This window comes from Schistocerca piceifrons, chromosome 4 (genome assembly GCF_021461385.2).
Source record: "Schistocerca piceifrons isolate TAMUIC-IGC-003096 chromosome 4, iqSchPice1.1, whole genome shotgun sequence".
NCBI classification, from domain to species: domain Eukaryota; kingdom Metazoa; phylum Arthropoda; class Insecta; order Orthoptera; family Acrididae; genus Schistocerca; species Schistocerca piceifrons.
Window position 1 is genome coordinate 763,290,540 of NC_060141.1, and position 26,711 is coordinate 763,317,250.

General features: G+C 40.5%; 1 protein-coding gene across 1 annotated transcript in view; it reads left to right on the plus strand.

Moving 5' to 3' along the window:
* LOC124796433 (1-phosphatidylinositol 4,5-bisphosphate phosphodiesterase gamma-1) overlaps nt 1–26,711 on the plus strand; it is a 248,485-nt gene that overhangs the window by 57,228 nt on the left and 164,546 nt on the right. Inside the window, exon 8 of the mRNA XM_047260620.1 lies at nt 12,656–12,882. Within this exon, the coding sequence (XP_047116576.1) occupies nt 12,656–12,882 (227 nt within the window). The remainder of the gene's footprint in view (nt 1–12,655; nt 12,883–26,711) is intronic.

Genomic DNA, 26,711 nt, shown 5'->3' on the forward strand with positions numbered 1-26,711 from the left:
AAGCGAGGTGTAAACTGACGTAAGCGAGATAAGACTGACTGGATGAGCGAGTGGCCGGTACTTAAGTACGCTCTCGGGGGCGCCACTATTGGCCGCTGGGACCATGTGTTCCGCTGTGGTGCCCCCACACTAAAAGCGGGCCAGGAGGCGCGCGCTGCCGCAGCTTACGGTGCAGCAACCTCTATGGGTCTTCGACGTCCATGACGTCTGGTGCGGATTCAAATTGTTTGGGATTCACAGATGGCTCAGCATTACTAGCTAATAACAGTCAAGAAGCCAGAAACCAATTAACAAGCCTACAAAATATAGCACAAAAAATAAGACTCGAAGTATCTTAAAAAAAAAAAAAAAAGACAGAGATAATGGTAGCAGATGCCCAAGTAACAGGAAAGTAAAAATGATGAAACAATTTAAATACTTGGGAGAAATTCTAACATAAAACCTGGATGAGAAACTTAAGGGACAATAAAGAATTAATAAAATGATAGAAGTTCAAAAATTAATGTGGTCTGCATGTACTAAAAATGTCTATCAATCAAAACCAAATTAAAACCTGACAAGACAGAGGTTCAACCAGATTTGGCATACAGTAATGAAACACATTTCAAAATCACCCAGAAAAACAGAATCGACAAAATTCTAAAAGTGGAGACAAGAATAGCTAGAACATGCATAAATAACAAATATCAAAAAGTGGAAAATTGAGAATGGAATAATGTCCATATTATTAAAAGGATAGTTGCTACTCATCATATAGTGGAGATGGGCTGAAATTTTACTTTCTTAAGTCTTCTTGCTGTGCATATCTGCACTATATGGTGAGTAGCAATTGTCCTTTTTATAATATTGACATAAATATAAAAAAGATGGCCAGTGGAGGATAGTGGCAAATCAAGTGGGATGTGCAGCAAACTGGATCCTTTTACAGATATCATACAGAAGAAAAGGGTCTCTTCTCCTTTTTTTTCTCTCATTATGAGTATACCAAATACCAAGAAAAATTATAGGCGAATATTTAGGATGAATAAAGGAAATCAGGGAAAATATGAAAGAGCTGGATTAATCCAGGACAATTTGTAAAACAAAACAAAAAATTTAAAAAAACTGAAAAACATAAAAATGAGTTTTAAACCAAAAATAGAAAACATAGAATGAAAAGGGGCTTTACACATGAGGAATGACAAAAAGGATCAGAACGAATGAAAAGGGGCTTTACACATTAGGAATGACAAAAAAGATCAGAACGAATGAAAAGGGTCTTTACACATGAGGAATGGCAAAAAGGATCAGAACAAATGAAAAGGTACTGGACAATTTGGGAAAAAAAAAAAAACTTATTGAAGATGATGTCCAGAAAATTATTGACTGAAGGGGTGAAATGAGGCCTTAAAAGCAGAAGTAGTAATGGAAGTAGTGTGCTGAGGAATTTTCTGATAAATTGATTCCCCGGGAGTTCAGCTAATGTTGGCGGGCTATTGACTTTATGAACCTGGGGATCCCAAGCTGTAATCTTGTAAACACTAGTTGTCTTCTACTATAGTAAACTCCAGCCGTGTTCCAGTGACCACCGAGGAGGGGAGGAGTGGTGGTGATGGACCATATTGTGTTTTGGAGAATGAGGGTCTTAGCTTAACTGCCCAGATTGTGAGGATGAAAATGTGTATAAGAGTAGTAGTCTCAACATGTGAATGGGGTGGATGGCTGTTGAGGCTGAAAAATTGCTAGTGAGCAATCCCTTGAGGAACTTACTGCACCTCAGTAGTGGAAGGCTTATCCAGGCAAACAGTGGATCGTGTAGGTCGTTAGCTATTTTTGGTAATGCTGTGGGACCTGACATACGCAAAACAAATCTGTAAATAATGTGGATTGGCCATTAGGGACACCAACACCCACACAACTGAGGTGGCAGAGAACAATCTCCTTGGAGCCTGGTTTGAAAAACTGAACCTTGATTATTATAACAGTGCACAAGTGTCAGAATGTCTTTATTGTAAAGAAATGAAAAGAGCAGTCATTTGAGAAATTATGCCCCTCCTGCACCAACAAAATGTTGAAAAGTATTAACTGGAACTACAAAGTGTCTCAAAAGGTTTTGCAGTGCAACCCTTTGGTTGAAACTGCTGGGTTTCATCAAGTGACCACACTTCTGAACTTGTGAACTTTTGTCATTATTCTGTAACAGTAGAAAAGCATGACACATTCAACTTCACTAAGGGCATTGTAAGTTAGTTATCATGGATGTGGACACCGCAAAAAGAATGAGGAATAGAAGGTTGGCCAGAAGTTCATAACATTGCAAAAAGACTGCCACTTCAATCACAACTTTAATTCACTTAGCCTTCCTTTCAACTAAAGGTAAGATCTTACGTACCCAATCTAATGTGATGCTGTAAACATCAAAGACATGGTTGCGTGAATGTTGGTTGTAATGGCAAGGCAACATGTGACAAATCTGGGAAAGATTCGCAGGAACCAGGATCATTTTTTTCAGTGCTGGATTTCTGTGTACCACACTCTAGTACAACTACATGTACATAGGTACTCTGCAAGCCATGGTACAGTGCATGACAGGAGGTATCCTGCACCACCACCACCACCACCACCACCACCACCACCACTACTACTTGTCATTTCCCCTCCTGTTCCACTTGGAAATATAGCGAGGGAAAAACTACTGTCTGTATGCCTCCATATGAGTTCTAATTTTTGTGTCTTATCTGCATGGTCCTTGTGCGCTGTGTTTGTTGGCGGCCGTAGAATTGTTCAGCAGTCAACTTCAAATGCCGGTTCCCTAAATTTTCTCAATAGTGTGTCTTGAAAACAATACTTCTCTCTCTCTCTCTCTCTCTTTCTTTTTGAAGACTCTAGAACTGTCACAGCGGAATCGGGTGGCCAGTAAAAACTTCCAACAATTAACTTAGTTTTGCCTCCACCTGTTATACACGACCAGATGCCTTCACTGCCACACTCAGCTTCTACCTCAATAGAGACAATATTTTTGTCAACTGCATTGAACACTCCCCCTCCTAAGGTTTTGAATCTGTCTTTCCACTATACATTCCATGACTTGCTAAATATCCCAGTTCTCCACTTCAGGCTGCAACCAGCTTTTGGTTCCAAGAATAATATGAGTCTGAAAACTTTCCTGGAGGACAGTAAATTTGGGTACTTTATTACTTCGACGATTTACTGATAAAATTGGGACAGTCGAAGTGTCCTTATTCTGTATGCTGCATGACTTCCTTCCAGTGAATCAATTGTCGAGTGTTTATTAGAGCATCTCAAACTACCATGTACCCCAAAAAGCAGTCCACAAGTACTCTGTTACCTGAGTAGCTGCTATCTTTGTGTAGTGCACCTCTGACCTATCCAGGGGAGTCCTACAAATCCCCACACAACAACACAGGTCCAGAAATCTGCAGCCAATACCATCACAGAGTCGACAAATCCTTTGGTTGAGACCTTCCACTCAGCTCCAAACCAAAGGACCCAACCAACTCTGGGAACAATGCTGCAAATTGCAAGCTCTGCTTGCACCCTGCGAGCGAGGCCAGCAGTCTTCACCACCTCCTGAGGATTGCCTCAGAACCTATGCGACAGGTGTCGTTGGTGTCGACATGAGCCACACCTTGAGATGACTGCACCATGCACGCCGATAGCCACAGGCAAGGGCGTCTCCACATCTCGGATGAGGCCCCCCGGCAGACACACTGAGTGCACATTGGCTTTCTTTCAAGCCCTGAATGCTATCTGCCCCTGCTTGTGGCACAAATTGCCCATTGTTGTTAGAAGAAAAGAAAATTCAAGAAATCAATATGACTAAGAGAATTTTGTATACTGAGGTGAGGAAGGAATATATTGCCCTGCAATCTTCAATTTTCTCAACTTCCTGTGCTGCCACTTTGAGAAAAGCTGTAATCAAAGTCAGTGCTGCCACAGAAGCACAGGCAGTAGATATTGGCTGAACTTGTGCACATGTAAATGCACATGCAATCAACAGAAAAGATGATACTGATGGTGAGGTGGCCAGATGGGGAGTGGCAGTATTTATCCATGATAAAAGCCATCCTTGCCACCCACCCCCAGACAGTATGTCTTCAGGTTTTTACACCATTAAGAATAACTGTGTACTCCCTGTATCTCTCCTGTTCATTAACATGTGCATAATGAGTCCTTTGAGGACATTATTCATTTTTTCACTTCCTCAGAGATTTCAGTGCACACCATATTCAGTCAGACTTTACATACACTAGTCTCAGGGGTCAAGTAGTGGAGAGGTTCCTCTTGTTGAATGTCTACCACATCAATACATGGAAAAACACACACTTCAGCAGTGCAAACGGACCACCTGCAGCCGTTGATCTGCCATTTTTCTCTTGTTGAATGTCTACCACTTCAATACATGGAAAAAACACACACTTCAGCAGTGCAAACGGACCACCTGCAGCCGTTGATCTGCCATTTTTCTCTCCCATGCTAGCTAGTACTGCCCTATGGGAAGCAGCAGAGGACTTGCATTCTAGTGACCATTTTGCGTTTTGGATTCAGCTGCCGGATACCTCAGCTCATGCTACAGACACACCTAAATGGATGTTAAACAAAGTCAATTGAACACTTTGAAGCATCCTGGCTGTATTATAACATCAGTCCAGCACCCAGGACATGATAAGGTATGTAACTACCATCACCCCAGGGCTGCAGATGTGTCTACCTAAAGTTGTCAGTTAAACCTACCAGATGGTTAATCCCATGGTGAAACAAAGAATGTCATTTAGATGTCAAGGACAAGTGAGTGGCACTATGAAAATTCCATTTGCTGACAATCTTACAGCCTCTTGCTTTGCCCAGGCAAAAGTGCAGCGCATTTTCAGAGATAGCAAAAAAGCAGTCATGGTGAGAATTTTTATAATCTGTTAACTGTTTCACACCACCAGAAATCATTGAGAAGGATTAGTGTAAAAGGCCAAGCAAAGAAAGAATACTTTGAACAAATTACATTTAATGCCAATCAGGATACCAAATTCCAATGCAGAAAGAAATTAACTGAGAGGATACTGTTGGACTTTTAAGTCCAGCAACTCTGAAGAGTGCAACTACCTCTTACGTATGGATGTGTTAGAGTATACTCCATCTGTGGCTAACCAGGGCCAGGTAAAGTACACCAGGATGTGTTGTGACATTTGGATATTGATTGAAAGAACTACCTCTTCATGCTTTTAATGGTATCCAGTCTGAGCAACAGACTCTGTATTTTTTAGAGGGAATCAATCATGATCCCTCTTCTGAGATCTGGGAAGAATCACACCAGCCCAAGTAGTTACCACTATGCAACACTCATCACTTCTATGATGAAGACATTTGAACAAATTATCAGCAATGTCTTAGTATGGATTCTAAGAACCAAAAAGCTCCTCTGTTTTCTTCAGTGTAGTTTCCATAGGTACTGCTCTACACTAGACAATCTAATAGTCCTTGAGGCTGCTGTACAAGGGACTGTTTTGTGTAGGCCTCACTTCATAGAAATATCTTCTGATTTTGAAAATGCCTACAATACTATTTGTAAACACAATTTATCCAACAACTTTATGAATGGGACTTCTGGAGTTTTCTGCTATTCCTGCATGGTCCTTCCTTTAAGATCAGTAACTATCATTAAGAAAACAAGAATTATGCAATTAAACCACAGGCTTCAATTTTACCCCAGTAAGTGTGTGTGTGTGTGTGTGTGTGTGTGTGTGTGTGTGTGTGTGTGTGTGCAGGCAGCTGGGCAGGCAGGCGTCAAGCTTTTGATCAATCCAAACTGCAACTGGAAGACACAACTCTTAGTTTCAAGAAACCAGTAGAGGTCTGTGTCTTAGTTTCAAGGAATCAGTATAGGTATGTGCCCACATTTTGAAGTGCCTTAGTAGCAGATAACTGAGGGAATGGCAGAGAGAACTTCCCTGTTGTTGTTTTACAGAGCCTTTATTCTATAGTGGCTGAACGAAGGCTGTATTGAGAACTTTTAATGCTCTATAGTTACATACTCAAACATGTGCATGCTACAAACACAGGAAGTAAGATAACTTGCAAGTAAACAAAGTTGTTCATAATTTCACCTAACAAAATAAGTCACCATCCTAAAAGAACATGCTGGTCACTTTGGAATGTTGCAGATGGTGTAGAACTTGAGCCTGACAGTAGTGTGACCCTTCCCCAGTGACCTGAGCCATGACAGTAGTGAGAATTGTGAAGGTAATTGCTTGCAATTGATGTTAAAAGTTGGGTACCTCAGAAATGCATATTGCTAATGGATGCACATAAAACTGCATGCATTCAATGGGCCTAACAACACAGAAAGTGAATAGTAGGTGCCTGCAGGCATCGCGCCAATATCCCAATGAGGAGCTTAACCCTGGGTGTGTGGAGGGTGTAGTTCAGGCCAGAGGTGGCTCTGTGATGTGCCAGAGATATTTTATGCATCATGACTCAGCCTACTCATTCAAGTTACCTTGAACTTGAACCGGGTTACTATTCTGACATTGTCAGTGACCAAGTTTTTCCCTTTCTTTTACATCTTTGTGATGAGTCCATCGTGGACGCTATCATCTTCAAGATGATAATGCCCATGTCCAAAGGGCTGCAAGCATATGTTCCTGCTTTGATGATCATTACAGGCACCCTATGACACTTTAACTGGCTCACTAAATTACTTGATCTTAAGCTCATACAAAATGTCCAGAACTGTAGGGTGTTCGGAAATTCCCATTAAAAACTTCTAGGACTCGTAGAGGGGAGTGAGTACGTAATATTTTGAATAGCAATCCATGTCCAGAAACATAACATTTCTGTTCTATCAGAGTTTCAGTTCAGATATTTAACTCGTCCACTCCCGCTAGAGGAACTGAAATGAGCATGACACAGTATAATTATTAGATAACAATTCAAAAGGAAACATAATAAACATTCATTTATCTCTTGAGCACATTTGTTTGTATTTACACATTACATGTTTATGGTATTCCAAAACAATAAAGGACCCAGCATATTGTACGTACAGCATAGTACTGATGCATTACAATAGCAGGTTGATGTGGTGACCAACATTGGTACAGAAATTGTACCAACAATGCATGTTCTGGTGTACTCTCTCCATCCCACCCAGTGTCTTATCAGTTTCTAGTGCAGCAGCCACAACTCGTGCCAGAAGATGTTCCTCTGTCTCTATAGGAGTCTCGTAAATTAAACTTTGCACATGACCCGAAAAGAACCAGACCACAGGAATTAAATTTGAGAATTGCACCGGCCACACGGTTGGACCATCTCGGCCTATCCAGATTCCACCATATCGTCTGTTGAGATGTCTCCGTACCATGCGTGAGCAGTGAGGCAGTGCAGCACGTTTCCTGATAGACACTCAGTGGCACACTTTCCAGGAATGGGTCCAATATGTTTTCTAGGAAGATCAGATATGCAGGACCAGTTAGCTTGAGTGGAAGGAGGTATAACCCAATCACATGACTGTCCAGGATACTTGCCCACATGTTAATACCAAACTTCTTCTGAAATCCCTAAATATGCGTGGCATAAGGTTTTTCATGCCTGGACATTGCTGTTTCCCAAATTCAGAACAAAGTTCCTTAGTGAACTTATGTTCATCTATGAACAGGACATGGAAACAGAGGTGTGTCAATGGAGCAGTGCAATAGGTACGTGCAGTATGCAATGCATTGTGGAGAAATGGCTGGACTCACACAGGACATCTTTGACAATACTATGACTAATATCCATTGCACGTGTAGTTGTTATAGAACTCATTGACAGGCTCTCTTCAATGTGATGCAGTACATCCTCTTCAAATATAAGTGTGCGACATTGCCCTGGAGCACCACATTCCTGTTTCCTCATGGTAAAGGTACCAGTTTCTCATAGCCATTGTGAAATTGTGCAAAGCTTATGCAGTGGCGTGCTATGTTGCAGAAAACATTCATGATAAATTTTCAAATAACTTCCGGGAATTCAGCCAGGTAACACTTTCAGCGACCGCCGATATTTCGGCGGGAGAACACCCCGCCATTTTCAAGGCAAACTGCAACGGACATGCGGCGTACATGAAAATTTAATACCTCGGTTCTCGGACCCAAGCAGGAAAGATAACACACACACACACTGAACACTAGTGCCACCAAAGATGGCCAAAGTCAGAGCTATCGATAGTGAGACTATGAATTCGCAGGTGAGGTAGCATTGAGTCTGTCCCTCTGTTTCTTGACAAGGGAGAGAGCCGGATTCCAAACAGAGTTTAAACAGAAACCTCCATCCCTGTTAACAAGGTTGCTCGCTAATTTAATCTCAACTGCCTCCCGAATCACACTGTCCCAATAGCTGGACGTGCATGCCAATATCTCGGTGTTATTATATAACATGGAGTGACCAGTATCCAAGCAATGTTCGGCAATAGCAGATCTATTTGGCTGCTGTAATCATGTGTGCCGTTTATGCTCAGTACATCTGTCCTCCACGGTCCTGATAGTTTGACCAATATATGCCATGCCGCAGCTACAAGGGACACGATATACACCCGCCTTACGCAGTCTAAGATCATCCTTAACGGAACTCAAAAGTGCTCTAATTTTGGATGGAGGTCGGAAAACACATTTCACATCGTATTTCCGTAAAATACGACCGATCTTATTGGACGTGTTTCCTACGTAAGGCAAGAAGGCAGTAGACTTAGGTGTTGACTCAGAATTATCATCAATCACCTGATGTACAGTTGGTCAATAGCGCAACGCACGTTCAATCTGTCTATCACTGTAACCATTTTGACGAAATGTAACTTCAAGATGGGACAGCTCAGCTGGCAAAGTCTCAGCGTCAGAAACGATATGTGCCCTGTGTACCAAGGTACGAAGTACCCCTTCACGCTGAGCCGAATGGTGACAACTATTAGCTTGTAAGCACAAGTCAGTGTGAGTACGTTTCCTGTAGACTGCATGTCCCAATGATCCATCATCCTTCCTCCTAACCAACACGTCGAGAAAGGGAAGGCAACCATCCTTTTCCACCTCCATCGTGAAACGAATGTTCGGGTGGATCGAGTTCAGATGCTCTAGAAAGACATTCAAATTCTCCCTACCGTGAGGCCAAACAACGAAGGTATCGTCAACGTATCTATAGAAACAGGCGGGTTTTAAAGGCGCCGACTCCAATGCACGTTCCTCGAAGTCTTCCATGAACAAATTTGCGATCACAGGAGACAACGGACTACCCATCGCAACTCCATCTGTCTGCTCGTAATACTGGTCATTAAATAAAAAGTAAGTGGATGTCAACACATGCCTAAAGAGATTAGTTAAATCAGCACCAAACCTGGCTTCAATTAACCGCAACGAATCAGACAGAGGAACACGAGTGAAGAGAGAGACCACATCGAAACTCACTAAAATATCAGAGTCATTCAGCCTCAGTCCCTCCAAACGACGTAAAAAATCAGCTGAGTTCCTGATATGATGTTCACACCGTCCTACTTGTGGACTCAACAGAGAAGCAAGATGCTTGGATACACAATATGTCGGGGCGCCGATGTTACTCACTATAGGACGGAAAGGAACCCCTTCCTTATGAACCTTTGGAAGGCCATATAACCTAGGGGGAACCGCACTATTGGTTGGACGGTGCCTCATGGACCCAAGGTGACTGGGAGTACAGCTCCGTTACTGCCCGGCATTTGGCAAAGTTTGAACGTTTTCATCGCGCGGAGTCGGATGTTATATCTCGACGTTCTGTGATAAATCTCACAGAGAAATCTTTTGACGACGCAACCTTATCCGTGCTAGGGAAAGGATTAAATTTTGCACCCACTCCGAAGAATTTGCCGGTAGTTGATTTTATTAGTTCAATTGAACAGGCAGTTTGCAAACTACCTCCTGACGCTGCAGAGGAAGTTAGGAGGGAGGCATGCCGTGTTTTGACTAGGGCTCGTCCACCCAAGAGTAATGTAACAGCAGCAGAGAGGGCTGCTTTACGCTCTCTCAAAGTTGATCCCAGTATTGTTATTTTACCTGCTGACAAGGGCAATGCCACCGTTGTTTTAAATAAACATGATTATGTACAAAAGATGCAACGTTTACTATCTGATTCAACGTATCGCAGAATCGATGCTGACCCCACGAAAAGTGTTGAGAGAAAGACCAACAGCCTCCTGAAGAAAAGTGGTTTGTCGCAGGACACAATCAAGAGGCTTAACACCTATAGTGCGGTTCCCCCTAGGTTATATGGCCTTCCAAAGGTTCATAAGGAAGGGGTTCCTTTCCGTCCTATAGTGAGTAACATCGGCGCCCCGACATATTGTGTATCCAAGCATCTTGCTTCTCTGTTGAGTCCACAAGTAGGATGGTGTGAACATCATATCAGGAACTCAGCTGATTGTTTACGTCGTTTGGAGGGACTGAGGCTGAATGACTCTGATATTTTAGTGAGTTTCGATGTGGTCTCTCTCTTCACTCGTGTTCCTCTGTCTGATTCGTTGCGGTTAATTGAAGCCAGGTTTGGTGCTGATTTAACTAATCTCTTTAGGCATGTGTTGACATCCACTTACTTTTTATTTAATGACCAGTATTACGAGCAGACAGATGGAGTTGCGATGGGTAGTCCGTTGTCTCCTGTGATCGCAAATTTGTTCATGGAAGACTTCGAGGAACGTGCATTGGAGTCGGCGCCTTTAAAACCCGCCTGTTTCTATAGATACGTTGACGATACCTTCGTTGTTTGGCTTCACGGTAGGGAGAATTTGAATGTCTTTCTAGAGCATCTGAACTCGATCCACCCGAACATTCGTCTTACGATGGAGGTGGAAAAGGATGGTTGCCTTCCCTTTCTCGGCGTGTTGGTTAGGAGGAAGGATGATGGATCATTGGGACATGCAGTCTACAGGAAACGTACTCACACTGACTTGTGCTTACAAGCTAATAGTTGTCACCATTCGGCTCAGCATGAAGGGGTACTTCGTACCTTGGTACACAGGGCACATATCGTTTCTGACGCTGAGACTTTGCCAGCTGAGCTGTCCCATCTTGAAGTTACATTTCGTCAAAATGGTTACAGTGATAGACAGATTGAACGTGCGTTGCGCTATCGACCAACTGTACATAAGGTGATTGATGATAATTCTGAGTCAACACCTAAGTCTACTGCCTTCTTGCCTTACGTAGGAAACACGTCCAATAAGATCGGTCGTATTTTACGGAAATACGATGTGAAATGTGTTTTCCGACCTCCATCCAAAATTAGAGCACTTTTGAGTTCCGTTAAGGATGATCTTAGACTGCGTAAGGCGGGTGTATATCGTGTCCCTTGTAGCTGCGGCATGGCATATATTGGTCAAACTATCAGGACCGTGGAGGACAGATGTACTGAGCATAAACGGCACACACGATTACAGCAGCCAAATAGATCTGCTATTGCCGAACATTGCTTGGATACTGGTCACTCCATGTTATATAATAACACCGAGATATTGGCATGCACGTCCAGCTATTGGGACAGTGTGATTCGGGAGGCAGTTGAGATTAAATTAGCGAGCAACCTTGTTAACAGGGATGGAGGTTTCTGTTTAAACTCTGTTTGGAATCCGGCTCTCTCCCTTGTCAAGAAACAGAGGGACAGACTCAATGCTACCTCACCTGCGAATTCATAGTCTCACTATCGATAGCTCTGACTTTGGCCATCTTTGGTGGCACTAGTGTTCAGTGTGTGTGTGTGTTATCTTTCCTGCTTGGGTCCGAGAACCGAGGTATTAAATTTGCATGTACGCCGCCTGTCCGTTGCAGTTTGCCTTGAAAATGGCGGGGTGTTCTCCCGCCGAAATATCGGCGGTCGCTGAAAGTGTTACCTGGCTGAATTCCCGGAAGTTATTTGAAAGTTGTATACGCCAGGAGAAACTCAGGTCTCACATTCATGATAAAGCTGACTAGCGGCTTTTCTGTGACCTTGAGCTGTGCCATACACAAGCGGGCATGCCTGTGTATTCTGAAAATGTATTCCAAACCATGTTTACTGTGTCAGAGATGTACAGTTTGTAGCAAGGCAGACCTTAAGTGACATCAGGTAACGAACTGACATAGTACACAACATCCTGTCTACCCTATTGTATACTAGGACTGGCAACTCTGATCTCTTTCCCTTGCGCATGGGCACATTGAACATCGGAATTGAAACCATCGTAGAATGGAAATGGTTTGTTTCTGGACATGGGTTCCTATTCAAAATAGTATGTACTCACACCCCTCTACAAGTCCTAGAAGTTTTAATGGGAATTTCCGATCACCTTGTATTTGGAACAGCCTGTGTAACATAGCAATCAGCATCCCTGCAGTTCTTTAGTTCTCCAGGATCTAATCATCAATGAGCAGCCTCAGCTATAGGCAGTATATCTGAAATAATGTGTGGACTCTCTCTCCTTTGCCAGATTGAGACTATTATCAAGACCAGAGGTGACGTCACGTGGTATTAGCGTGCTGCTTCGTGGGGTAACTGACTTTTTTGGTTGGTACTGTTATTTCAAAAGCATGGAAGTTCTCTGCACCACTTTGTCTCTTAATGTTGTACCAAAGAGAGAAAGTAATGATTAGTGCAACTCAGCAGTGCTAAATTGTATATGTTCTTTTTTTTTCAGATACCCACTAATATTGTCCATAGAGGACAACTGCTCTGTACCACAGCAGCGCAAGATGGCAAAGGTAATGATGGAAGTGTTTGGGGAAATGCTACTCGTGCAGCTTTATGAGAAGAATGAAAGTCAGCTGCCATCACCACACCAGCTACGGCGTAAAATTATAATTAAGCACAAAAAACTCCCAGATGGTGTTGACGAGGATGCGTTTATGAGCAAAAATGATGATGGTAATGACTGTTTGATTTTTTTATTAGTCCAGTTATATCATACAGCACAAATTATACAACTGATATTGGACAGGTCAAAGAAAAGCTAAAATAATACGTAATCTTAGCAAATAGTAGCAAATTAAAATTAGGTACATGTTCTTACAATTTAATTTTTGAGTAACATTTTTTGTTACATTTTCATAAATTTTTTTACCGTATGGAGACAGTGCTTTATTTGAAGTGCCTTTAGTTCAATTTCAAACTTTGGATGATTTTTTATTTCCTTGGGTATCTTATTGTATAGTATTACACTAATGTTAATTATGCTCCTCTGATACATTGTAATTCTGTGATATATTTGGGGAATATTTGATTTCCCCGTGTTGCAATAGTTGGGTACATTTTTGTTTTGTAGTAGTTTGCCTGTTTCCAAGAGGTAGTCCCTAGCGAACAAGATAGTTTCATAAATGAGCAAGCTAGGAACATTCAGAACACTAAGCTCAGTAAAATGAGATTTACAGGACTCCATTCTTTTAAGGCCACAAATTATTCTTAGAGCTCTGTTTTTGCATTCTAAAAACCTTTATGCTGTGTGTTGAGTATCCCCAGAAAATGATCCCGTATCAAAGCTATGAGTGGGACTGTGCGTAAAATGCCTGCAGTACTGATGGTTTGCTTGTTGTAGACTTTAATATTCTTAGACCATAGCACACAGAAAAATAGTTTCCTAGACAAGTTATTTATATGTGTCCCACTTTGTCTTGCTGAACCCACAAACCCAAAAATTTTGTGGCACTTACATTTTCTAGGGACTAATTTTTCAGTCCTGTTTGAATAGACATTTGATTAAATGGAGAAAATAAATGAAAGTTGACACACACCTTTTTTTAAATATTTATAATGAGTTTGTTTTTCGTAACCTGCTAAGAAAGTCTTTCCATTGAACTTTCTGCTGTTGACTGCAAGGTTTCCGAGCTGGATCCAGTAAGCAATATGCTGGTGTCATCAGCTAATAGGATACAGTCCACATAAATCAAGAAGAGCAGTGGACCTAAGATTGAGCCCTGTGACACATCACATTTTATCAGTAATTCACTAGAAAGGAAGGAATTGTTTCTTGTTTTGTCCTTAGTGTTGAATTTATGCTGAAGTAATACCTTCTGCCTCCAGTTTTTTATGTATGAGCACAACTAGCTATGTGCCACATCTCGTAGTTCTTGCCTTTCTAATTTTTCAAACAGAATATTATGATCTAGGATATTGAAGGCTTTTGACAGGTCTAGACAAATACCTGCAGCTAATTCATGTTAATCAAGGGATTTTAAAGTGCAGTATAAGAATTCAAAAACAGTTGTCTGTGTAGATTTAGAATTTGTAAAACCATGTTGTTGTACAGTAAGAAGTGAATATTTATTTATGAAACTTAAGAGCCTGTTGTAAAAGATTTTTTTCTAGTAGTTTTGAGAAGAAACTTAGCTGTGACACAGGTCAGTAGTTCAGTATTTGATCAGAAGAACCTTTTTTTTTAGCAGCAGTGAAATTTTTGCTAGTTTGACAACATCTAGAATGCTAAAAGTTTCTGGGGAAAGGTTGACATTTTTTGCCAGTGGTTTTGCTATGTGGTGAACACAAGCTTTTAGTATGAAGTCAGGTACTTCATCAGGGCCACTTGACATTTTATTGCTTAATGATTTAATTTTACTTATAATTTCATTGGAATTTGTTACATAAAACATACATAGAGGCATCTACAATCACTTATTTTCTGGAGAAACTAGGGACTGGTTTTTTGTAGATTACTAGAATGAGGTCTTCAGCTAGTGAAGTGAAATATTCATTGAATTTCGTCACAACAGATTTTAGGTTTGTGATGTTTGAGCCCTCTAATAGTAGTAATGATACATGTTTTTTTGTACTCGGGTACAAGTTTCTATCTTTATAACTCTCCACTTGGTTCTCATTTTGCTAGATGAGTTTCTTATCAAATTGTCATTCCAATTAGTTTTTGCCCATTAGACTACTTTACCATTTATACTTTTGTAGGCTTTAGAATAGTCTGCAAATTCTTGGTTAATGCTATACTTCTTGCAACAATGCTACAGAAATCTGTTTCTCTCATTGGAAATTTTTATGCCTTTAGTTACCCATTGCTTATTGTTGTTAGGTTTTACTGTTTTTACTTCTGTGGAAATGCTACATTAAAATAGTGAAGAAATATATTATGAAAACTCATGTACATGCTATCAGCATTGTTCTGAATGGAGCTTCTTTCCAAATTTTCCTTAGGCAGCAAGAAATTTTAAAAGTTCTAATGTTATCTTCAGAAAAAGTTCTTTTTTCAATTACTTTTTTGCAACTGCTGCTACCCATTGGAATTTCTACACACAGCATGCTCAGTACTCTACTCGTGAATTTGTAACTTGGGTCATATTTGGTCAATGATGGTGTTTGTACATTCTGTTAATCTTATTGGGCTGTGTATTGTGGGAATTATATTGAATGAATGTGTTGGATAGATTTATCAAAGCATCTCTAGTACTACTGTCTTTTGAAAAATCAAAATTGAAATCACCACACAGAACTATTTTCATATTTAATAGACTGATCCTGTTCGCAGAACCCCTGCTTTGCTCATGAGGACTGGCAGATTTGCACTTAGTGCTCTATATGTGTTACTAATTATGAAATCAAGGCCTGGCAGTTTACTAATGGAAAGTTTGAAGGCAAGTCAGTATAACTTTTGTTGATATCACATAAATTTATTTGCTCTTTCACAAAAATAGCAGAACCCCAGTGTTTGGAGAACTATTGGCTAAAATGACTGGCTAATGCATATCCTGAGATTGAGGTAAATTTTATTTTGTCATTTCCCATCCAATTTTCAGTATTGCAAATTGTCTACATTTAGTTTATACTGGAGTAGTGCTTCCAACATGGTAATTTTATTCATGAGTGTCTGAACATTATGGTGGAATACAACAAAATCTGGCATTTAGAAACTTTAGTTGGAGCGGTTTGTAATTCCCCCCTCCCACCCCTTCTTCCTTATTCCATCTATTGTCCACATTAGATTTTTATAAAGATTTGAGTGTAAGCATTCACTTGAGCACGAACAACTGCTACAATTCCGCATTGCATTGATAATGACCTGACACAGGTCGAAATCTGATCTGCGTTGTGACTATAAATGTCATATTAAAGCAACTTAATTCTACGACTGATTGCTGCTCTATCTAACCCAATATAACCATAGTCGTTGTGTGCACCCACCCCATGGAGGGCAACCCGATGAAGAAATTTTAAGTGTGCCAATAGCTAGTAAATGTTTCTGAAAAAATAATTTTAACTGTACATTCAGAACTAGCACTTACTGATGATAACATCGAGACTAAAACATTTTATAAATTAATTCATTTTCATAAATTTTAGCTAGAAATATAACATACTGTGTATAAAATTATATGAAAGTTTTCAGAAAAGCAACTGAGATAATATTGACCTGTCCAAAATTCAAAAAATAATACTGGTGTTGACAACTACTGTTGAGGAATAGTAATGCTTAAGGAGGATGTCCCGTTAAGGATTTATAGTTTATCTAGTGGCATTTCTAATACAGCAGTAACCCTAAAAAATTTTCGGTTTCTTTCTTGTGTGTGTGTGTGTTTGTGTGTGTGTGTGTGTGTGTGTGTGTGTGTGTGTGTGTGTGGCTTCTGTTTGCTGGTAGCAATCAACAGGTGAATTAACTTCTGAAGTGTGTACAAGTTTTACTTCAGTCATCTCTGTCATCTTCAGTGTCAACCATAATTTGCGTTTGACTGACCACCTGATTGTTGGCTTCTGGCCTATTCAGTTTAAACCACATGGTAATCTGCATTTGCCCGATGACATTTTTGGATGAACTCGTCTAAAACATCTTGCCCTTTCCATTTGTTTGCCACTTATCCTTTTCTCTTCACTCTTCCTTGAAATGCAGGTATGTATTTTTTTCGACGAGTAATTCCTTTCCTGGCACATTTAAATGAAATCCATGGACTGTGTGGGACCTTTACTCCAAGTGGCTTATGGCTACAATATCCACATCTTTCAAATGAGTAGTACATAATTCTGTCATACACTTGCTTGCAACATTAATTTTGTGATTCACAAAAGCAAAGTAGCAGTAAGTGTATATACAGCTTAATGTACATCATTACACGCTCATGGTCTGACAATCATTATTTTATAATTGTTATTGGCATTTTCCAGAAGCTGGGAGGATAACGCTAAAGTTACTTTAAAGATGAAATTGGCACACACAAAAATGAAGTGTTATTTAACGGGTAGCTCTGTCAGTATTTTCTGGAATTGTAGAAGAATAAGACCTTGAACCTTTGCCTATAAAAAGGATTTTCACACTATGATGTGACAGTAACTTTGAGAACCTAAAATGATCCATGTGCTTGTCATATAACTCTACTTTTCAAAACAGTTTATGAAATTCACCAAATTTTAAGTGGTCTTTCAAGAGGAACTGCACCCACTTCCTCTTATGCTCCTGCTGTTTCTTTTCATTCAAATAATATAGTACCATGAGGATGCTCACATTGGTATTATCAATGTGTGGAACCTTTCTGTGTCTTGGCCAGCTCTGTGGACAAGACCACTCAGCCAGTGGAGATTCTTGTCATGGACAACAACACTAAGGAGTGGGACTAAGCAGACTGACAGTGTGAAAGTGTGGCAAAAACATTGTTGGCCATCCCAGTTGTAAGACATGCTACTTTGACGCATGACTTTTTTGCTATTTTGACTGTACTAAATGGACAGTGCAGTATTCATCTGGGGCTCACTACTGTAGAAGGTGTCACAAATTCATCTAATTAAAAAATCTGTAGGTCTCCCATGTTTACTTACATAAATAAGTGGACTTCTGGATTTTCCTTTGCGTGAGACAGTTTGTGTGTCAGATAGGTCAGACTAGAAATTCTGGATTCTAATATTTTACTGTTTGTGCCATTCTTATGCAGTCATTCATTGATTATCAAGGATTGTGTGTAATAATTTATTGTGCCTTTTTGAACGTTTGCGAGTGCCACAGAAAATTCACACTATATCATCCATTGTAAACTTAATTTGTGTTTTTTAGAAGCTTTTTGCATCATAATCATTATTCAGAATTAATCATTGCTTATTTTAATTGTGTACTTACTTGAAGAATGGTATATCTTTGAGAATTTTCGGCTGCCTAAGAGCGTTGTGCGTAATGCATTCTGTACCGTCATGTATACTGTAAATTTTGACGGCAAGCTCATTAATTTATTCCATCTAAGTCAGTATTTAAAGTTTTTTGCTCATGAAGATATTTAGCTCCTATGAATTCGATGCCTGTGTTGCAATATTTTTTTGCACTTATTATAACTGTTGTGTTTATTTAGTTTCCCATCCCAACACTAGTTAACATTGCCAATTTTTTTCCCCTCTCCTTGTATTGACACTGTTTTCAAGATTTACATGAATTTATTAGTGATCATAACCTTGAGAAATGCTTGAGAAACAAAGTCAACTTAGAAGAATCTGTAAGTGTTATTCCAAGTTTGTCTTTCGTTATTTACATAAACCACTTGTTTGGGCATTGTAGCTGCATATCTTCAAGGGAACATGCAAATCAAATGAAATTAAAATAATATTGTCAAGGGCAATTTAAAATTAATTAATTTTTGTTCAGATAAACTTTGCACCAGTAACAAATTCAGCCCGTCTGGAAGCAACCAAATCCAAGTGGAGCACCCATTTGGCATTACTTAGCTTGCATTTATCACAATTCTCTTGCCCAGCGCAAAGTTCCAAGTGACTGGAATGAAGCGTAGGTGACTCCTGTATATAAGAAGGGCAAAAGAACGGACATGCAAAATTACAGACCAATATACTTATCATTATTTTGCTTTAGAATTCTTGAACATATTTGGAGTCTGAATGTAATTAATTTCCTTGAGATGGAAAAGCTTCTGTCCACTGATTGCCACAGATTTAGAAAGCATTGCTTGTGTGAGACTTAGCTCATCCTTTTCTCACATGATGTCCTGCAAACCATGGATGAACAGCTACAGGCAGATTCCATATTCCTGGATTTCCGAAAAGTGTACAGTGTCCCACTACAGACTCTTAATGAAACTACAAGCATATAGAATGGGTTCCCAGATATGTAAGTGGCTTGAAGAGTTCTTAAATAATAGGACCCAGTATGTCCTCTTTGATGGCAAGTGTTCATCAGAAATGAGGTTATTATCAGGAGTGTTCCAGTGAAGTGTGATAAGGCCACTCCTGTTATCTGTATACATAAATGACCTGAAAGAGAGGATGAGCAATAATCAGAAACTGTGTGCTGAAGGCACTGTAGTGTATGGGAAGGTGCCACTGTTTGTACTGTAGGAGGATACAAGAGAACTTGGATAAGATTCCTAGTTGGAGTGATGAATGGCGGCTTGCTCTAAATGTAGAAAAATGTAAATTAATGCAGATAAATAGGAGAACCAATTGTGTGATGATCGAATACAGCATTAGCAGTGTGTTGCTTGACATAGTCACATCGATTAAATATCTAGGAGTAATTTTGCAAAGTAATATGAAATCAAATGAACATGTAAGGGCGGTAGCAGTTAGGGTGAATTGTCGACTTCAGTTTATCAGGGGAATTGTAGGAAGGTGTAGCTCAACTATAAAGGAGATGACATTCAGAACACCGAAGTGACCCATTCTTGAGTACTACTCAAGTGGTTGACATCCCCAACAGGTTGGATTAGAGGAATATATTAAATCAGTTCACAGCCAGACTGCTAGATTTGTTACCAGTCAACACACAAATATTACGGAGCTGCTTCATGAACTCAAATGGAAATCCCTTGAGAGAGTACAATGTTATTTTTTGCAAAACACCATTCAAAAAATTTTCAGAACCGGCATTGAAGTTGACTCAGATAATTCTACTGTGGCCAATGCACTTTTCACATAAGGATAGTGAAGCTGAGGTAAGAGAAATTAGGGCTCATACGGTGGCACATGGACAGTCATTTCTCCCTTGCTGTATTTGCGAGAGGAACAGAAAAGAAAATGACTAATAGTGGCACAAGGTACCCTCTGCCATGCATCATAGTGTATCTTTCTGAATGTGTGTGTAGATGAACCTCTTCCCAGGTACATGATCAGTTAGTTACTCTTTGTATGCGGTTAGTAATTGCACTGACTGCTGTACAGTGATTAGAAGCTGCTTTGAATGGGCTTGTTGGGCAAAATGTTGAGAGACATGGACCAGAGATATCAAAGATAGTTCACACACTGTCCCCTCCGATAGGTACTGCCTCCTCTGGAGGAATACAGGACCTGTCACTGCGCATGTGATTCATTGTGAGTGGTGTGTGTATGGCAGGTCCAGAGGCCCTGTGCAGGTGTCCGTGGACCAGGGAGAGCTCAGTGTATTACACTCATACCACTAACCACGAAATTCAAGGTAGTGTCTTCCACTGAAACTGAAACGGAACGTGAAGCAGTTACACACGCTGCACGTGTTGAGTAACCTGCTGTATTCCATGTTTGAGGGAGGCAAATGCAAAAGGATAGGCGATCAGTTAATCATTGGCAGTTCATACGTATCTTGAATAATGGCACCCCTAAAGGAAATTGCAGCACGGGACAGAAGGATCACCTTCTGCACTCTATGTATTTGCGTGGCAGCCTCATTCAACACGTTGAAGAGGCACTTCCAGTAGCCATTGACAGATCAGAATGCAACCAACTGCAGATCGTAGCACACATTGGAACAACTAATGTGTGTTTTCTGAGAGATCCTACTTGGATCATTCCAGCAACTGGCAGAGAGGGCTGAGGAGAAGACCAGCCTTGCTGACAGTGTTTTGGCAGTTCAAACCTACAACAAATAATTCTACCCCTTAGGGAAATGGCAGCAAGGGACAGGAAAGAACATCAGATGCTCTCAGTGTGTATGCCTGGGAGCCCCACTCATCATGTTGAAGAGCCTATTCTAGCAGCCATTGAGGGAACAGGGTGCAACCAACTACATATTGTGGTGCACATTGGAACAAATGATACCTGTTGTCTGGGTTCTGAGGTTGTTCTTGGGTCATTCCATGACTGGCAGAGAAAGTTGAGAAGACCAGCCTTGGGCATGGAGTTTCAACAAACCTCACAGTCCGCAATGTTTTCTCCAGAACTGATCAAGGCCCTCTGGTTCTGAGCTGAGTAGAAGCCTTGAACCAGAGACCTCGAAGGTTCTGTGACTTCCTGGAGTTGTGCTAAAGGGTTGAGAATTGTAGGGCTCCACTAAACGGATCAGGTATGCACTACACATCAGACACTGCTACCCAGGTGGCTTGCTTCATGTGGTGTGCACACAAGATTCCCCCCCCCCCCTCCCCCCCCCCCTCTCCATCCTCATTCTCTCCTGTGACTCTGCGTCCAAATCAGATAGTGTTAGCTGTAGGAGGGTCCGAAATATTAGGGCAAGACTCACTCAAAGAAATGGCCCCCACACATGAAATAATTCCAGTGCTAGTGATCAGCTGCTCAAGAATTAACAACGTGGTAGAGTTTGCAGCCATTCTTAAAAGCAGTGGGAGCTTATGTAATACCTAGTACAGAAGGCTAGCTAAAATCCAGAATTAATAGCAGTGAGAATTTTGGGGTAGGTGTAAGAGTATATTGAAAGGAGAGGCCAGTGGGAAATGGAGGCAGTGTGTTTATCTCAATAGACAAACTCAAATCCACTTTGATAGAAATGAAAGCTGCATGTGAGCTGTTTGGGCCAAGACTCGGCATCAAGGATGGGTACGAACTTATAATTGGATCTTTCTATCTACCACCAGGCTCAGCCCCAGAGCTAACTGAAAAAATTATAGAGAACCTCAGTTTGCTAGTATCAATGTTACCTAACCATACTGTCATCAGTGGAGGAGACTTGTATTGTCCAACAATCAGTTGGGTTGATTTGTAGTTTTGTAAGTGGTAGGGATGACAAGACATTCTGTGAAACATTACTAATTGCCTTCTCTGAAAGATATCTAGAACAGATACGTAGGGACTCCACTTATGAGGGAAATATAGAAGTCCTAATGGCAACGAAGAGACTTTATCTCTCTGAGGGTCTCCACATTGCAACTGGTATCAGTGACTATGAGGCAGTTGCAGCAATAAAGGTTATTGTTTACAAAGATCAGCTACAGTGAGTAGGATTAATTACACAGATCAGCTAAAGCAAGTTGGAAGGTTTATGTATTTATTGAGTTATGTAAAGAGCCAGTCATGTCACATCTCAGAGGAACCCGAAACAATTATTCTCTGGGCAGGAGCATATAGAAGAACTGTGGCTCAAATTTGAAAGAACAATTGGCCATACACTACATAAACATGAACCTAATAGAATAGTTCATGATGGGAGGTACTTCCCATGGTATTCAATCATTGTGAAGAACTTCTAAAGAAACAGTGATATCTGCATAATAAGTTTAAAACAAAACACAGGGCCACAGATAGAGAGATACTGAATGAAACACATTTGGCTGTCAAGAGGGTTATGCTTGAAGCCCTCACCAACTAAAACAGCTGAATATTATTGAAAGATCTATCACAAAATCCAATTCTGGTCACATATAAGGGCTGTCACTGTCACCAAAATTAGTTTCCAGATACTCATGAATGACGTGGGAAATGAAGTGGAAGGTAGTATAACTCTGTCATTTATTAACAAAAAATATGGGTAGAGTTGTAAAACTACCATAGGCTACTGCACACTATCATAAGTAGTCATAGATTACAGTAGTTTGCCTAGTAGCTTTGGTCAGTTAAGGCTGCAAACCCCCCCCCCCCCCCTCCCCCAACCCCCCTCCCCCACCCCACCTTTACATTAGGTGTATTACATATGTGTCTGACATTACCTCATAACGAATCCTCTAAATATCGGAAGCAATAAAACAAATAGACGTTTAATGAGGATATATGTATAAAGGGCCTCGTAATCTATGGAACATTTTTGTTCTACATAGTTATCCTCCTGTGTCTTACTTAAAAACGCAACAGTATTTATAGCAAAATTGAACCAGTCAGTTTAATTCATGTTTTATTCAAAACTGTTGATTTGGAATAAGAAACAGATGGATGCTGCAGTAAAAATAAAGAAAACAAGATTGATTTATCGTATAGCACAAGAAAATGCGATTTCCTAAACAAAAAGCTAAAATAACATCACTTCACTACGTTGTCGAACTTATATGAAACATGTTTCTGTTATTCATAAACAAGTTCAACAGTTTTTTTTTTTTTTGTTATGCCTGTCTGAAACACAACGGGTCATATTTACAGTGGGTAGCAATTTATTCGTATCTAATGTTGTTGATATTCCAACCTGGAGTTTCTATTGTTCAGTTCCTGCAATGTTATTTCAGAAACCATCCATACATTTGCTTGGAATGGTGCAGGAGAGTAATGGAAACCTGCATTAGAAATAGGGGATGGTCTCTATTTCAGTAATTTTTTTTTTCTTGTTTTGAACACCACAATAGTCTTCAAACATAAGTCATTTCAATTTTACAAAATTGGGATATAACAATACATGTATAATGAGAAGGAAAGTTTCTACTCACTGTATAGCGGAGATGCTAAGTCACAGATAGGCACAACAAAAAGATTTTCACACTTAACACTTTTGGCCAATGGCCTTTGTCAACAACACACACACACACACACACACACACACACACACACACACACACACGACTGCAGTCTCAGGCAACTGAAACCACACTGTGAGCAGCAGCACCAGTGCATGATAGGAGCAGCGACTGGGTGAGGGAAAGGAGGCGGCTTGGGCAGTGTGGGGGAGGGATAGTATGGTGGGGATGGCAGACCATGAAGTGAAGTGCTTCAGGTTGGGCGGCAGGCACGGGGAGGTGGGAGGGGGGAAATAGTGGAAAAGGATAGAAATAAATAAAAAAAATAAAATAAATAAATAAAAGACTGATTGTGGTGGTGGAATGACTTTCCTTCTCCTAATATTGTTACCTTCCATCCTGAATTTTCTATTGTTCAAAATTGGGATGTTTCAGAGATTATATATAATGTGAAGATAGTTCACAAAATATCTACGAGACAGAATACAGAATGTGTGACAGGCATGTGGGGTGTTAAGATGGCACTTGAACATTCAAGGTTTGCTTCTCCATCAGAATAAAATTACGGTATATGTTTTCAGGGGCCTATTTTGGTTAATGATCATTTTTGTGGACAATATTAGATAACAGGGTCAATCATCTTCATCAGGTGCCTCGAGCAATAGTATTATATGCTCACTGCCTTGACTTTGTAATCACCAAAGACACACTTTTTCACCTGGTGAAGATGACTTTCACACTTTCCCAAATATTACATGAAAAATGAAATTGTCTATTCATCTGGACACCCGAGAATATACCATTCATCTGTTGTACCGGTAAAACCTAAAAAGTCGGAGGTCCCGATCTGTGAAAACAAACTGACCACTACTTTTTTCTCCGAGATGAAGACAGTAACTGAGTCTCCCACTACCTCTTGAGAGATACTGTTCTGCTATCCTGTTACCCCTGGGCTGTTTGTTTTAGATTGTGATGCTCGCTCCCCTTGTGCTTCAATATTGTAGTTTCCTTAGCCTTTCTGCCATCACACGCAGTCTCTTCCAAAGGCCTGCCTACTTCAAACACATAGTTTTTCTTCCATATCAGCAAGGCTAACTTAATTGTTAGACCCATTTATTACTTTGGGAAAGCAAATGGAAGACCTGGCCGGGATGGCAGCACCATCATTTCTATTCCTGAGGAACAGGGAGGGGAGGCACTAAAAGTGTACAATCCAGCATTCTTACGAGTAGAGTACAGCAGCAACGATGTATCCAATTATATGCTAATGCCCTGGATAGCACAACTAAATAATGGCCAGCAAATTTTGTTTGGCATTGCTCCTTGCACACTATAACTGTGACACATTGTTTCCCAGTGTAAAGTGTAGAACCTGCATTTTATCTTAATAAGTCACTGCCCACTGCAATTCTGATACATCAGTTTTTCATAAAATTGTTGTAGAATAGCCTTTTCTGAACTATGTCATTTTGTTGTACATGATGGCTCACTTTTTAGAGTCACCCTATGGAAGCAAATCCCACAGACATGAATGTTTTTCTAGAGCTTCCTTGTTACCCTTGATATCCAGTTCCGTGCAACAGGTCATAATGTTGCTGAACTTGCTGCGTAATAACACTTTTATCCTCATTGACAAAGAAATATTTATAGATTGCATGGGGTATGTGCTTGGCTAACACCCTGCTCTGAATTGTGCCTCCCATTCATCCCATGTAGGCTTTCACAGCCAGCGTCTTCATCAGTAAACACTTCTGGGCTAAGGTGCCGTGGTCGATCTGTAGAACGTCTTCTCCCTGACGTTTCGTTCTCAACTACGGAGAACATCTTCCGAGGTGAGTCGACGACTGGCTGCTAGGAGATGGGGCCGCCGCTTATATGGAGATCGTAGAGGGCGCCACCGCACGCCATGTGATGTGCGGTGGTGCCCTCTACGATCTCCATATAAGCGGCGGCCCCAGCTCCTAGCAGCCAGTCGTCGACTCACCTCGGAAGATGTTCTCCGTAGTTGAGAACGAAACGTCAGGGAGAAGACGTTCTACAGATCGACCACGGCACCTTAGCCCGGAAGTGTTTACTGATGATGTGCTTCCCATTGTTATCTGCTGACCATTGACATACTGAATTTTAGTATTTTGTTTGTGCATTGTTTCATCTTCTCCATTAGCATTGTTAGTCCTTTCTCCTTCTCATTTTCAATAAATTTAATGATGTCATGGCTGCCTGTGAAGGCATTTTCTGTAATCACTGTCCTTGCCTACACTTTGAGGTAACAGTGCGCATTACTTTGAATGGGATCCTATTATATCCTATGGCTAAGTTAGTTCACAATATGGCAGAGTCTGTGGTTGGCTTCGTCAAGTAATACATGTCTATAAAGTATCATATTACATACAATTGAATCCATTGCTGTGGACATGGCTCTGACAGTGCATTACACCAACTTGATTTTGGGTCATCTGGAAAGATGTTTCAGTGTTGTTATTCAGCCTGTAAGTTTCTCTATGGCCATATGCAGAAAGATGACATTCTTATATGGGAATATTTATTGCAATAGGTACTGCAAGGGGAGGGGGGAGCAGGAACAGACAGATGGTTGGTTGGTTGAATTGATTGATAGATTGGCAAAATAGCATAAAAATAAATCTGATACAAGAAAGCACACAAAGACACATTTGCCATTTGAATGATGCTGTCAATAGCACATAATAAATTTAATATATATTTAATGCCATAAAAATTATTGACGGCAACAAAGGCAAACAGTATTGTAATGTCAGTAACTTAATCTGCAGATTTGTGGAGAACCTTTGTTTACAAGTTCTGAATATTTCATGATAATTATTAAAGTTTACCATTCCATTTAGAGTATGCATTAATAAGCAGGTCCCAATTTGTTCTAGTTCATCATGCATACATTATGCACCAGCACTGCTGCCTGTGCATACAGATCCATGATGAGTCCTGGTATCAGCTTCTGGTCTCCGGCATTAAATGATCAGTATGTGTACCCTTACAAATGTAGATCCTTTCCAATAAACTTTTTCTCCATTTCATCATGGCATAAATTTTAATGCTGGCGCCACTGAGTATCAGCATTTTTTGACTCTCACAAATTTTCTGGTACAATGGGCATTTTGTGATAATTTCCTGCAACAAATACAAGGTATCAATAGGAAACAGCTGCAAAACAAT